The 15,783-nt window shown below is 34.8% G+C and overlaps 1 protein-coding gene across 8 annotated transcripts in view; it reads left to right on the top strand.

Annotated features, from left to right (window-relative positions):
- LOC121313172 (A-kinase anchor protein 9-like) overlaps positions 1-15,783 on the top strand; it is a 151,188-nt gene that overhangs the window by 49,726 nt on the left and 85,679 nt on the right. For all 8 annotated transcript variants that reach the window (XM_041245459.1, XM_041245458.1, XM_041245463.1 and 5 more), the window contains 8 exons: positions 701-929; positions 3,630-3,702; positions 4,301-4,663; positions 5,011-5,367; positions 5,807-5,968; positions 9,590-9,742; positions 10,676-10,788; positions 12,782-12,996. In XM_041245459.1, the coding sequence (XP_041101393.1) occupies positions 701-929; positions 3,630-3,702; positions 4,301-4,663; positions 5,011-5,367; positions 5,807-5,968; positions 9,590-9,742; positions 10,676-10,788; positions 12,782-12,996 (1,665 nt within the window). The remainder of the gene's footprint in view (positions 1-700; positions 930-3,629; positions 3,703-4,300; positions 4,664-5,010; positions 5,368-5,806; positions 5,969-9,589; positions 9,743-10,675; positions 10,789-12,781; positions 12,997-15,783) is intronic.

Here is a 15,783-nt window from a genome sequence, read left to right as displayed (position 1 = left end):
AAGTCAATATAGGGGAAAAAGTAAAGCACTATCTGAAGACCCTAGGCAGAAAATGATTTATTGTCATAAAGCTGGAGAAGGATATAAGAAGATTTCCAAGCATTTGAGTATCCGAATTTCAACTATTGTTTCTATTATCAAGAAGTATCATGGTACTGTCAGAACTCTCCCTCGGTCTGGAAGAAAGAAAGTTCTTTCACCAAGAACAAGCAGAAGAATTGTGAAGAAGTTTAATAGCAATCTGAGATTGACTGCCAAAGATATTCAAAGAGAATTGGCTGCAAGAGGGACTGGGGTTTCTATTTCAGCCACAGGGTGTCCACAAAAGCAAAACTTTTGCTACAAAATAATTTTCCTAAAATGATTTGTTTTTGAGAAATTTCTAGAAATTATAAATTTCCATTTGTATATGTTTCATCCTGTTAAAATTAAGTTTTATGCAATTACCTAGCATTATGAAAAGATACCCCTTTCTAGTTTTACTTCTGCGATCAGGCAGCCTAGTTGCCTGTATCTAATGTAAAGGAATGTGCTTTAAATTGTTTTTATAAATAATCTGGCAATCCAAGTTCTTATTTTTCATTCCATGATATGTGACAGTGAAACAATGTAGAATATTTAAGGGAGGCTTTATTCTGAACAAATATGTTGCACTGTTTTTATTGCATTATCTCACAGTAATCTTCTTTCAACCCTATAGATCTCAAAGAGCAGTTGAAAGTCAGGTCAGCACACCTAGAAGAGATTGAAAAGCTGAAGTCAGAGTTTAATCTGCAAAGGACTCGATTTGAGGACAAGCATACGCAAGAAATTGAACATTTACGGATGTATTACCAGCAACAGATCAAGGAAACAGAGGAGAGGTACACAACAGAGATTGTAGTACAACAGAGGCTTCAGGAAATTACTGGCTCAGAAGCACAGTTTAGGTATGTACAGTTACATAATTTCATACATATATATATATATATATATATATATATATATATATATATATATATATATATATATATATATATATATATATATCATATCATTCATATTTAAGGGGCCCTTGAATTTAAGACGCAGTCCAAATTTCCCACCCTTAATTTGAGGAAAAAGTAAAACCTCAAGTAAAGATGCATTTACAAACATACAACATCAGTTATGCATATGGAGGCAGTTTGTGGCTGTCTGCTATCACACGGAGCGTTACGGTTATGTGCTGCTTATCATTTACTGTCGTGATTACTGTTTTTACTGTTTTTCTCCGCTTTTCTGAACACTGGTATTTTCGAAAAATACTGGGGTCTGATCAGCATTTGTGATCTGTCCAAGCTGTTACTGTTTCTTAGAACTGAGCCTAATAGCAAAACTCTGAAATTGTAAAAGCTTCTATTCCAAATTCTTCAGGAAGCTAATGATGCTTCTTTGAAAATGGCTGCTTGAATGTCATGGGTGATTTGAGATCGGCATTGACGTCTTTGGTCTTTGCTAGTTTTTTCTCGGCAGTCAGTCATGTTGCTGTTTGTGTACTGGGGCACTGATGTCTCTTTAATACTTAGCACTACACTCAAATTAAGATGCAGGCCATATATATAAAAAAGTATACTTTTTTATGCATAAATTGAATTTATATAAAAATATATATTTTACATATAGTTGGTCCTGTGGAATATCAGACTATTTTTATTTTTGTTTTATTTCAATGTAAAACCTCAAGCTTTATAAAATAGAATGAATTATTTACTTTCAGTAATACCATATTTATTAGCTTTACACTGAATCATTTGAGGCAAGAACTATGTTAATTAGCATTAACATACTTTTACCATGTGTTTTTATCATTTTAAACTGTTAATTGAAAATGGTTGGTTAGAAAGTGAGGGGTTTATTGTTGTTTTTCTTACCTGTGAAACATTTATGAGCAGAAGTGTTCTGCTGCCCCTGCTTGCAATCTGACATGAGTTAGTCCATACATGCCAACAGTCCCTATATGGTCGGGACAGTCCTGATTTCCTAGCAAATATCCTGCATCCCGATGCATAGGAAGAAAGTCCCGATATTTACACATAGAAAATAATTAATTTATTCTGCACAGTAGTGTTAGTGAAAACCACACGCTGTGCTCTTCGTGCGGCTGACACATCTGCTCATCACTAACTTACTGGGGTACAAAGGTAAGACCGCTTCATTGTGTCTATGTTTACTGTCATGCTGGTCGTGTGGTGTTGAGTTGAGGGGATACGTCTATTATATAATAGTGTTTTTTGCGTATGACCCCTCCCATGTGTATGATGCATCTAGCGTCCCACTGAACAGTTTCCAAATGTTGGTAAGTATGGAGAGTGTGAGTGCGTACCGGAGTGACCTGACACCAAAGCAGGAGGACATTCTAGATACAATGTCATTCAGGAAGAGTAATGGGAATGCTATTAGTGGACTCATTAGTAATTTTAAAGTGCAATTCAATTACTGTTTTCTGTCTTAGCTTTTGGGGGCCTCCACAACAATATTAATGTTTTAATCTTTTAAAAATAAATGTTTAAGATCACCTTTTAAAATGTTAAATCACTATCATGTTGATGATTAATTGTAAGTGGATGACACAGTATAGAAAAATAAATAGCATAGCACAACATTGCACACCACAGAGCTAACAGTAGGGACGTTATACAAAAATATTCCAATACACTGATTGCAATTCCTAATCTGCTTCATTTATAACGTGTAATAGGACAAAAAACAGATAAATATTATGGAGATTCAGATTATACACTTACTTTACAGAACAAAACACTGGATTAGCTCTCTAAACAAGACAGTATACATTTATTTTTAGTATTTGCATGGGTAGAGAATTTTATTTTCACCTTTTATTATCTGAATCATCAGGGCATTGCATTACTTTGTTAACTATTCAAGTAGAAATCTGTCTTGCCATAACATAGTTGTTCTTTGATTAGGCCTGTTTAATAGAATACTTTTGTATAACCTGGAAATTATGATTTTTTTTATACAGACATTTTTTGTTGCATAGAGAACGTCGTTGTGTCTTTTGTGAAGTAAAAGCTGTTACGACTTGTGTGGCTTATGATTATATTTCTGCCAAACAGTTGTTTGTTAGATATAGCAATTGGATTTGCATATAGCATTATAATGCTATAATGCCACCTGCTGGCAATAAACTACCATGTCAACATATGGTTCTCTGCCATAGGAATCTTAGAGCTGTTTTATTTTTTTCATTTTTCAGTTGATTATTATGTATTGCAATCAGCTATATAGTATGTTTTAATGGTTACATTTACTTTTAAAACTGAGTGCCATTCCATTCTCAGCATCATTCTCGTAAGGCAAAAACTCACAGCACTACCATTAAATGTGTGATGTAGTGAGCACTGTAATATTTCTCAGAGCTTCAGACACACAGTGAATTATTCTTGGTGTTAAATATTGGTTTTTACTGTTTTTTGCATAATATTTAATAAAAATACTGTAATAAAAAATTTAAAAAAACAGAGAGATTACCATAAGCTTGCTATGTCAGTTTTTTTTTTTTTTTTTTTTTTTTTTATAGTTTATCTAAAATTATCTTGGAGGTAATTCACTGAAACAGCGCAACCTATTTGTTTTATTGTTTTCAGTATTTCCAGTGAATCACAGTTTGCTGTGCAAAAGGATAATGATCTGGAACAACACTGTACTGAAGAAATAAAGGTATGCTTTTTTAAAAGTACTGTAGTGGCATTTTCATTTCTTTCCATGGAGTGTGCTTCAATATGCCTTTTAATTACTCTATATTAAATAGGGTTTCATTCCTGGATTAGTAAAAATGTCAGGTGTAAAGTCTTCCAGGACAAATCTGTCATTTCAAATCCCAACAGTATGTATGTTGGCTGTTTCTTTTTAAGCAACAGTTAGTCTTTGATTTTTGTTCCACACCAAGGCACAATATTACCTGATCATGACTATGAACATCTGACTTCATTTCAAAGTACTGGCGTATCACATTACTTCTGCACGCTCTACTTTCAGTGGTGGCTGAGTTATCAGCACAATTTCTGTTTAACTGGGGAGACGGACAATGTAAGTTTCCGTATGACATATATCAGTAAATTAGGAAGCATGTTAACTCAATTAAGAAGTACTATTGCTGTTTATCTTTTTACAGTACAAATTGTAAAATGAGCATTTAGAGATAAAGTAACCACTTTTGATTGATATGTATCCAATGGTCGGTCATACTATGGAATACAACATAACAATTAAAACAAACAAACAAAAAAAAAACAATCATATGATCTTTTATTTTGAGCTTGAGGATGGTTTAGAAGCAGAACTCCAATCCCCAGTAAAGTCAATGCGACTGACTGAGCAGCTGCAGACCTTGAGGAGGGCCCTGCACGCCAAGTACCTCCAAGAGGTCACTTCCCTGAAGGAGCAACACAAAGCAGAACTGGACCTGCTGGCCTCCAGACTGAGGGAGCAGCATAGCCTGGAGACAGAAGCCCTGCCGCAGGGAATCACAGAATCTGCTAAGCAGAACCAAGAAAACCTGAATGGAGGCTTCATATCTATCAAAGAGCCTGAATCAAGTGAAATCACAGGAGAGGGTGCCAAGCAAATTGAGGCATTGGAGAAATGGTACAAGAAAAAGATAGAGGAAGAAATAGCCAAGGTATTGCCTCGTTCGCTCATCATGGCAGCTTCAATGTATCTGAAATGTTACTCCTTAGGTAGAAGAGAGGTGATTATTCTTACAAACTGTAGAGAAATGCCCAGTGTTTCAGTTTGCACAAAATATATTACAGAAGAGAAACTGCTATTATAAATAGCATTTGGTATTTAATAAAAATGTTTTCCATTGATTTGTTTCTGTACTTGCAATATTTTATATATTACATGTTTTCAATGCATTGAAAGTAATAAATGAAGGACAGGACAAAAATAAGTTATGTCTGTAATTTAAAATGGGCAAAAACATTTGAATTAATCAGCATGCACATGTTTGTTTTCTGTATGTAGGTAATTGTGCAGATGTCTATAGAATTTGCTCAGCAGACTGAACTGGCAAGAATTACTAAGACAGCAAGAGAGACCACGTCTGAGATACAGACGGTTTCTGAAGACCCAGAGAGTGAAACAGAGAGCAAAACGGAAGAACCCGGGCTTGTTTTTGAGTCAAATAGACGAGAACTGGAGAAGGTTTTTGAGAAACAACTGAAAGAAAAGACTGAGGAGATATTTTTACTCAGAAATCAAATTCATCAGACTGGCTATACAAGACAATTGTTGGACAAGGAGTGTCAGTTTCCTGAAATTAACATTGAGTTATCTCTTGAATTTGCAAGCAAGAAGGAGATTGTGCTACGGGAATCAATGGTGAGCAGAGCGAAATACTCATTCTTGTACAGTAGGTGCATTTAGAAATCAAGCAGGGCAAAAATATTTCTGGTTAGAGTTGCACTGCAAAAATGTTGTGGATTCAAAGCCTGACCCCAGAAAATCATTTAGGGAATTAGATGAGGATGGCCCTCGTGTGTGTATTTATTTTTATTCTATAAGACTGTTAATATATTTACAATGTAGTTTACCATGAATGACAGTAGTTTAATAACATTAGGAAATTAAAGGAATATATCTTGTTTACTAATGTACAACAGCACTTGTCTTTGCAGGCTGTTTTGTTGAGCTGTTTGCCTTAATTGTGAGAATGTGTAGTGTATCATTCTGTCTTTGCATGCAACTTTGTGTGCAGTTTTGCTTTGTGAAAAGTTACCTATGGAGAAAATCCAAAAATAATGGACTGAATTTATTTCAGGTTTATAAAGGCGGCATTTTAGCAGAGACCCTTTCAATCGCTGGACATTTTGACCAGGAGCATCAGGAAGACCCGAGTCATGAGCTGGTTCACCCGGAGCAGACTGTGGAGCCACTGAGACACTGCCACTTGGAGCACAGCTTGAGAGCGCAGCCTGCTCAGGTTTGTCACCCAGAAAATCACAGGGAAACAACATGAAATCAATTTTGTAAATGAGTTAACCTTTTTTTTTTTCTTACTGAGTAGCACATTTTTTAAAGTATTGGATTTTAATCTGCAAGTCCTGTCATTGGCAACCAAAACCAAAACTTGACTTATGTAGTTAAAAAATATATTTAAAAAATATAAACTTAATTAAATTAGTCGTAGTAGCAGCATGTTTGCACAACTTTAGCACAGCACACGAATCTCTGTTGTACTATGAGGGAATCTTAAAGGGTACCTGTACCCAAAAATAACAAAACTCTCTGTTCTCTGCATATCCAATAAGTGATTTGTCCACTTTGTCCACTTTCTGGGTCAAGTAACACTCGAAAGAGCTGACGTCAGGCAGTGACGTGAACACTTGTAATGAATTGTAGAAAAAAAAGTTTGGAAATTGTTACTCTTCAGTTTTTTTTACTGTTTTTCTGTCTAGAAGTTATTGAGGTAATTTTTGAATAGAGCATATATGGGTTAATGAATGTTTTGTATAGTAACCATAACCCTATGTGCGCTGTTATAAGCTAGTTTTACATTTTAACTTAAGGAGAGGTCAAAAGATGCAGGCAAGGTAATTTTTGGATAGAGCTCACATAGTTTCCTATATGTGTTCCATAGTAACTATTAAAGTAGCTGCACTTTGTAAGGAGTTATGAGCTAGTTTTACATTTGACTGAAGATTTTGAAATATTGTTAAAGAAATGCATCAGGTGGCCATCTTGCTTTATGCACAAACAACATTTCTGAAAAAAGTCAATTGTATTGACACAGGGACCTTTGGTGAACAGCAATTTTCAACTCTTTCCACATATTCTCAATTGGATTGAGGTCCGGGCTTTGACTGGGCCACTCCAGGACATTGACCTTTTTGTTTTAAGCCACTCCAGTGTGGCTTTGGCTGCATGTTTGGGGTCATTGTCCTGCTAGAAGATGAATCTTCTTCCAAGTCCCAGGTCTCTTGCGGACTTCAGCAGGTTTTCCTCCAGGATTTCTCTGTACTTTGCTGCATCCATTTTCCCCCTTATCTTCACAAGCTTTCCAGGCCCTGACGCAGAGAAGCATCCCATAAGCATGATGCTGCCACCGCCATGCTTCACAGTAGGGATTGTGTTCTTTGGGTGATGCACTGTGTTGGGTTTGCACCAAACATAACGCTTTTCATTTAGGCCAAAAAGTTCTATTTTAGTTTTGTGAGACCACAAAACTTTTTTGCCACATGGCTACAGAATCTCCTGAGTGTTTTGTTGCATACTTCAAGGGATTCAAGGTGGGCTTTCTTGAGTAATGGCTTCCTTCTTCCCACACTACCATACATGCCAGATTTGTGGAGTGCTTGGGATATTGTTGTCACATGCACACTTTGACCAGTATTTGCTATAAATGCCTGTAGCTCTTGCAAAGTTGCCATTGGCCTCTTGGTAGCCTCTCTGATCAGTAAACTTCTTGCTCGGTCATCCAGTTTGGAGGTACAGCCTGATCTAGGCAGGGTCTTGGTGGTGCCATACACCTTCCACTTCTTAATAATCGTCTTCACCGTGGTCCAAGGGATATTCAAGGCCTTTGATATTTTTTTTCTACCCATCCCCTGATCTGTACCTTTCAACAACTTTGTCCCGGAGTTCTTTTGAAAGCTCCTTGGTGCTCATGGTTAAGTCTTTCCTTTGAAATGCACTACCCAGCAAAGGGAACCTACAGGAACTGCTGACTGTATCCTGAATCACGTGAATCACTACAATTTAACACAGGTGGAGGCCACTTAACTTGGTGTGTGATTTTGAAGGCGATTGGTTACACCTGAGCTAATTTAGTATTGCTATTACAAGGGGGTGGACACTCCAACCAAGCTATTTCAGTTTTTATTTTGAATTAATTTTCTACAAAGTTCTAGAATATATTTTTTCACTTGGAAGTTGTGGGGTAGATAAATGAAAAACAAACTATTTTAATTAATTTTAATTCCAGGATATAAGGCAACAAAAGGTGAAAATTTTGAAAGGGAGTGTAGACTTTCTATAGGCACTGTAGAAATTCCCAGTTTGAAGATTTTGAAAGGCTTTTCTAAAAAATGCGTCAGCCTGCCATCTTGGTTGACGCAGGAGCAGTTTAAAGTTTTGGGAGGAAAAATGACAAATAAATAAAAAAAAATATATAATAATAATAATATAATAATAATAATAATAATAATAATAATAATAATAATAACAATAGGCTTCCCAAGTCAGCTTGGAAGCCTAATAATAATAATAATAATAATAATAATAATAATAAATGTGTCTCGACCAGTTACAGTACAGAGTACTTTGTTATGTGTAGGCTATATACTTTGAAGTACACATCTAGAGTGATTTTACTTTAAATGTGCATGGTGTGGAGGTCTTGTATAAAAATAATTGACACAGACAAAAATTATTGCAGCAGTGTTTCCATAAAACACATTTACTACAAGTGCACCAAGTATTTGGAGCCTTTTTGGTTCAGTTTTCTTTGATTAGGATGGTTGTAGACTCCTCATTATCCTCATCTGAATATTCACTATCGCTGCCTGACAACGTTAAACTAGGGTAGTCGGACCTCAACGGTTCATATAAGTACCCTTCTATTTGACTTTTTTCATCAATAATAATTGGATAAATGATCGCAAATAATTTTAACTGTAGCAGTATTCGGAAATAGTGAAATCAATGACCCGACGTCATATCCTGTGCACCGTGTGAGAGACCTAATGCATAGAAGTGTAACGTTGTTTTAATGCTTTTATATTGTAAACTGGCCCAGCAGGGGCTTTAAATTGGGGCAAAAGTGCTACATGTTTTCTATTAAAATGATTTTATTTGAACTACCACTACAGGTACCCTTTAATACAAACATTTGACAAATAATTACATTTAGCCATCCTTGGACATATATTTAAAAGTTTTTTTTTTTTTTTAGTTTTAGTTTTTTTTTTAATTGGAATGTTTCTGTAAAATCATTCTAAAATCTTACAACATCCTTGTAAACACCTTAATTTTTTTAATGCAGTGTGCATTTAGTCATTGGTTCTTTCATATGATGCATGCTCTATGAAATACTGGAATAGCCCCTCCATAATTACCATAAAATGACACCCACTGGTGCAGCTCTTAAATGTATTGTAAACCCTTGTCAAAATAAAAAAGGACAGAGTCAAGGGACTTTTGTTCAGGAACAATAACACAACAATCACTGTGTGCTACTATATAAAAAAAAAAAAGGTACTGCTGCTGTTGTAATTCTTTTTTATACAATAATACAATGCTGTTTGCTTTTATATAGCACTCTTCATGCAGAGCAACCCAGGATGCTTTTACAGTACTTTTTTTTAATATTATTTTTAAAAAGCCATTAGTATAGCTCAGCTACATAATGCCTTTTTAAAACCAAATTAATTGTTTTTGAAGCAGTTTTATTTATTTTTTCACCAGCCCTTCCGTGTCTGTCCTGAGCCACTCAAAACCCTATGTACCTAAAAACCTCAACAAAGAAATATTTAGTTCAACACCCTTTTGTTTTGCAAAAACTTCTCAGCACACTACACTTTTGATGTGTCTTATTAATTCATAGAATTCCTCAGTCGATGATGTCTTAGTTGATAAAGAAGAAGAAGAAGAAGAAAGGATAAAAGTAGAAAACCAAGATACAATAAACACTTCAGTTTCAGCTGGAAAAGGAAAACTCTCTTCAGAAATGCAAAACAGCAGCACACAAACTGAACAGGTAACTTGACACCTTAAAAATAAAGAGAAACTGATCCTAAAATGTGACCATAATAATTTAGCCAATACACACAAGGTAAATCAAATATGTTTTATAGACTATTAATGAAAATTAGTTTGACATGGAATATACCTACCTGTGTATATTGTGGCAAATCAGGGTATGTTTTTCCACTTTCGGGACCTTTTACCACTGTCTTCTAGTGCAAGAATAAATGTCCGCAACAGTGTTCATGGTAAAACAGGTATGTTTATTCATTTACAAAAAAACAGCTGGCTAAGCCGTTTACCAAACCTATAAGTATCACAATACTTTTTTTTTTTTTTTCCCCCCAGGTCTGTCCCCATAGACTTCCTACAAGCCTCACACAGAGGCAGCCACAAATATTGCAGACCTATTTATATAGGGTGTGGCCAGGGATAATTGACAATAAATCATCAATTCCCACCTGACCACATTCCACACTTTTCGATAAATCAATAAAAAATGAATCAATTAAACAATTATCTATTTACATTATGTGGTTGTGCAAAGGCAAGCCACAAAACACACATTTTCCAGTGTGCAGGGTTTCTGTCCTTTCACAGTACCTAATGACAAGGAGGGGCCTAGTTGTACTGTGATATGATACAGGTGCTACTGTTGCCATAGCATCATGCAAAGGAGAATGTTTGTCCTCCTGAGCCTTTCAGGAAAACCTCCTTGTTATTGACCCTGGCTTAGATTTATCTTGAGTTATATTTTCTAAATGAACTATTTTACTCAGGGAATGTTTTGCTGAATTCTTTGTCTTAATTCAGTGCCCAGAGATTCGCTTTTGTGCTGCACTTTGGACAAGCCACATTGTTTATGCACAGGTATGGTTAAAGGAAGTACGAAGTGAACAACATGACAGGTTTATTGTCTTTTATGTCACTGCTGCCATTTCGGAAGTTGGCTCAGAATGAAGGAGACAATCAAGAGGTACCCCGAGAGGCACCCCCCCACCCTGAAGCTTCAGCACAGCATGCAGAAAAGCCAACCTCTGATGATCTCACTGTTGAAAGGTTAGCATGTTGCTGTTTTGGAATTTGGAAGCTTTCAAATTGACAATACTGAATTTGTGCATGCATTTTGAGTAAAACGGAGCAGAAATATATTTGAAGGTTATATATGTAAAATAAATAAATAAAGGCTAAATCAGTATTTTCAGCTATATTTAAATATACAGAGAGATGCATTTTGAACTCAATGCAATTCTGACAGCATGTCTATGGGTTTTACACCTTTAGGAATAAAAACATTTCAGCTTCTGTTCTGATGTGAACTCCACAGTGCCCTCTATTCTGATGAACTGTGATGAAGCAGATCATCACTTTGTCATCTAAGGTGCTGGATGTCAATCTACCTAAACATTTGAACTAAGTTACGTATTTGCTGGTCTTTAAGGCCTTTATATTATAGACCCAGGTTAAAATCTGGCTGGGGTCACAAAAGTCTTCCAGTAGATATTTCATCCATAAGATGGTTCTGTAACGTTCCGTAAGTCTTGAATTTACAAGTACCAATTATAATTTAAATCAGGGATTCGAACCAAATTTCATTCTATTCCTGTTTGAATGAATTTAAATACTTTTTAAATAATTAAGGTAATACCAAAAACATTTTTGTGACAAACATCTCTTCAAAGTATTATATATTTACCATGACCTACGTATTTCTTATTGCATAGCTACTATGTTTTAAACAATCAGTTACATATGAACACTATTATTAAGCACAAAGGGGAACATTGTTATCATTAGAATGCACAATTCACAGTAAGTCATATAACAAATGTAACATACACACGTGCAACTTTTCAGCATAATTTTTTTGGCTATAACAATGAAAATGAAACACTGAACAATTAAATCATGAATCGTTAAATGATTGAGAATACAACTAAATAAATTTGTTATGCAATAAACATTGCTATTTTCCCAAGTCGACTGTAAAATGTCTTAACTCTTGCTATTATCTTAACATTAACAATTTGGCATGCAACTTATGTATCATGAAACTAAAACTGATAACATTATGTATTGAAAAATCGGTGTTCTTAACTTAATAAAAAATACAGTATTGAAAAACTTCCTACATACCTATATTATTTTTAAGTTAAATATAGAAATATATATGCATTAGTAATTTGACAGAATGCAATGTAATTAAAAAATGAACACTTAGGCCTAACAAAGTATGCAGCTAAAAGATAGCAAATTGTAGGTCCAGGACAAATCTCTGATTAACAACATGCTCACATGCCACACATACTTGTACAGCTTGTTTTCTGTGTACATAACTTAAAATAAGTACGTGTTTGTAGCGAATAGAAGAATGATCACGTAACGTGGATCCAGCATGTAGCTGACCGCAAGGTGAAAGTCGGAACTGAAGGCAAATATCTTGCTATTTGATTCGCTGGCTGCTACGGAAAAGCAAGCTAAATGTAATGTTGAATTTCATTAGCTGGCTGTGATGTAATGCTTTGTCGTTGACCACTGAGGTGCAAGACAATGGGAAAAATGCTTTTTTCTAATTGTTGTATGTTTTATAATGATGGGAAGAGACAGAGAATAGGCTAAAAGGGAACGGGGAAAAAAAACTGATTAACAAAATAATTACATATAGTTTGTTCCAGAATGTAATGAATTAATTTAGTTTCGTTTTTTTTTCTGTTCCATGGAAAATTGTGTTTTTTTTTCATTTATTGTTACGCTTCTATTTCCATTTCAAACACCTGATTTTAAATGAATAGAAATAATACAATCATAGTATATATTATTACAATGTATGTGTATTTTTCAAAGCACATATATTTGCAGCAGTCTGACATGGTAACCGACTTTGGGAACAATTATTTTAATCAAGATGAGTCTTGGATGCTTGCCTTTCTGTAAATTAAATAGCATGAAAATAAAATAGTACTATAAAAAGCATTTCATCCTTTAGAGTAAATAATGCATTTAAAAAAAGAGTTAACCCATTTTCTTAATATCTTGTCTTCACGTAAAATAGGAATATCTTGCAGAGGGTTAATGAAAGGCTCAGAATTGTTTTATCAGAAGTGCTGAAGACAACTGCTGCTGCTGAGGAGACGATAGGTCGCCATGTTGAGGGGCTACTTGTTGCATCAAGTAAGCGACAATGTCGTCCACAAAGAGCTGCATGGGAACAAGCATCAGAGGAGCCCTTAAAGCCACACATTGTCCAAGGCCACGGAGCAGGAGGAGGTGTGTACGGTTTGTGCCAACATACTCATTACCAGTATTTACTTTGCCACACATTGTGCTTCTTCAGTCGCCTGAGCTGTGCTTCCTTCTTTTTTTTTCTGCAATGTGTTCACACTGGTATATTACATTATATTAATAGATAACCGTGACCTTGCCATAGAAATCTGTGCTTTTAAGCTGACTTAAAACCTGAGCAAACACATCCACTGCACGGGGATACATTGTCTTATTTGCCTAGTTGCTTAATAGCTGATCTGTGTCACTGTCCCCAAGGTGTTTGAAGTGCATCAACCATCACATTTACGTCACAGCACACAGCATTAACGAAAAGGCTTGTTACCCAGTCGAGCTGTTTCAGCCATATTATACCCAATAAAGACTGAAAACAGATGTGTAATATTCTTATGTCCAAGAAAGAGGTTTAGGTGGCTAATAACAGAGACAAATGTATTTCTCAAGACATGCGTGTAGTAATTTTGACAGCTAGGGGATGACCCAACGTTATCCAATGTGGCTACCACAATTAGGAATTACTGATGTGTGGCATCTGTGCTAATGTCTAGGTGTGTGAGATGTCTAGAGATTACTCAAGTTTTATTAGAGCAAGAAAGTAAAGACCTCTAAATTTAGGAATTCAAGAGCAAAGACCCTCGCCCCCCAAGTAATTTGACTAAATGGAACTTGCGTGCTGCTGATCATGGGATAGCTGGTTTTAATTTCAATGCAAATTAACTTTCTTTATCAACCTATACAAGCGGGGGAGGATGCAAATTTCACATGTGAATGCAGTAGTTTTTACATTAATGTTGTACTTTTGAATGCAATTGTTTTAACATTGCTATTATATTTACCTTAAATGTTTGTGTGTAACCTATTTTCTTATCACATCTGTAGTTCACAAGAGAAACCATATAAAAATAATAAGGGTAAAAGAGTAAAGATGTACTGATTCTGAACTTGTGAAAGCAGACAGATTGCTGACCACTAGCTCCTAATTGAAGGATTGATGCCGTGTCTCAGAATTTGGAATGTCAAGACTGAGCAATCATTAGCTTGAAAAACTCAAGATGACATGCTTCTTAGAAATGGCAAAAAGATGTGAGAAGATAGACACATTCCATGGCCATTCTTTATTTGCTTAATGATGTTTTAGAAAGTTGGCAAAGTGACCAAATGTCCCTTATATATATACATTATTAATCAGGGACCCATGCTTCACTTTTTTTTAATTTTTTTTTACTGCAGAAGCATTTTATTAACTCAATTCTACATTTCTGTCTTTTAAATGTGTTACGAAAATGTCCATTGTGTGTATATATAAGACCCAGTTATTTTTTTCAGCTACAAAACTGCATATTTATATCCTGTTTCTGTATGTGCACATATAGAAGGTGGCATTGCTTAACCAGAATGTCCATTTAATTTAGTTTTTTAATGAAAACATTTTACTTCCATAATACGAAATTCCAAATGATGAAGACTGAATGCAAGATATTGTCTTCATACCGAGAACACAAATGTATTTTATTATTCTTAAGGTCAATTTCAAGGTTATAGTACAATAAAAAATAAACGTTTTGTGGCAGTAATTTTACAAATCCCGTTATCAAAGCCTGTCTCTGAGACTGTTTGAGTCACTGAGGATTATAAATTATTTGTTGGTAACATTGACATGTTATTTGCTACTATATTGAGGTAATGTTACTTTTTAGGTTTCTACAAAAGAGAAATTATAGTTTGAGTTATTGTCTTCATATTTGGTAGAGTTTTACATAGGTATATTCCATGATTTTTCATTACCAGTGTTATCTAGTAACAATTAATCATTTTACTGCCACATTTTTTTAACCTTTGGCCATATTAATGATACAGTTAACACACGTGTTCACATATCTGTTTGATTTAGAGATGCTATTCCTCTTTTTGTTGACATTAATATTGGTTGGCATATGTTTTTTAAATCATATAGGTGTTCATCTTGAAAAAGCTGCGGTTTATAAAAGTGTGCAAACATGACTTTATTTTCAAGATCGTGTGGTGAATTTGAGGCTACCATAAATGGACAGTTACCTTCACAGAAATGTAATATTTACTAAGAGAATCATTTACTAATATTTACTAAGAGAATAATTACGATAATGGACGGACTAGTTTTCACTAATCTGTTTAGATTTTAATTTTATATACATTGTTTTTAGGGCTGTATTTTGGTCCTGTTTACTGAATATGTTTTAGTAGGCACATAAGAAGTTGCTGTGCTGTAGAGGGGGATCATATTAGTGTTGTATATTTTAGCACTGTTTTGCATTAGGTAAACAGATATTTTGTTTAGTCTCATTCCATTTCAAATAGGACAAAATCCAAACTTGGGTGTTGGAATGCTGTGATGGTCAACGTTTAAACTTTCTTGACCCTACAGTTTCCAAGACCATACCCTCAATTTGTAGCAGTTTTAGTCCCTGGTTACAGCTAAATAATATGTTTAAAAAATAAAATACATTTCTTATGGATTCATTTTTTTTTTAGAAATCCGTGACATTCCAGCATCCTGATTTTCTCAGTTGAGATGAAATTATCCTTTATATTAATTTGAAGAAATAGCTTTTAATTTTTGTTTTAATAGTAGGACAAACAGGTGGTTTGTTCTGGAATGCAGGTTTTTTATTTGTTGTTTTTTTATGGGTGATCAAACTGATAAGCATATTCACTCAAGTGGCAATAAAAGTTGAGTTAAATATAAATCAAAATGTACTGTTTGTGTTTTATGTGTTACAGTTTTTTCCTTTT

The sequence above is a fragment of the Polyodon spathula genome, chromosome 3, assembly GCF_017654505.1.
Source record: "Polyodon spathula isolate WHYD16114869_AA chromosome 3, ASM1765450v1, whole genome shotgun sequence".
NCBI classification, from domain to species: domain Eukaryota; kingdom Metazoa; phylum Chordata; class Actinopteri; order Acipenseriformes; family Polyodontidae; genus Polyodon; species Polyodon spathula.
Note: the sequence above shows the minus strand (reverse complement) of the source record. Positions and strands in the feature narration are given on the sequence as shown.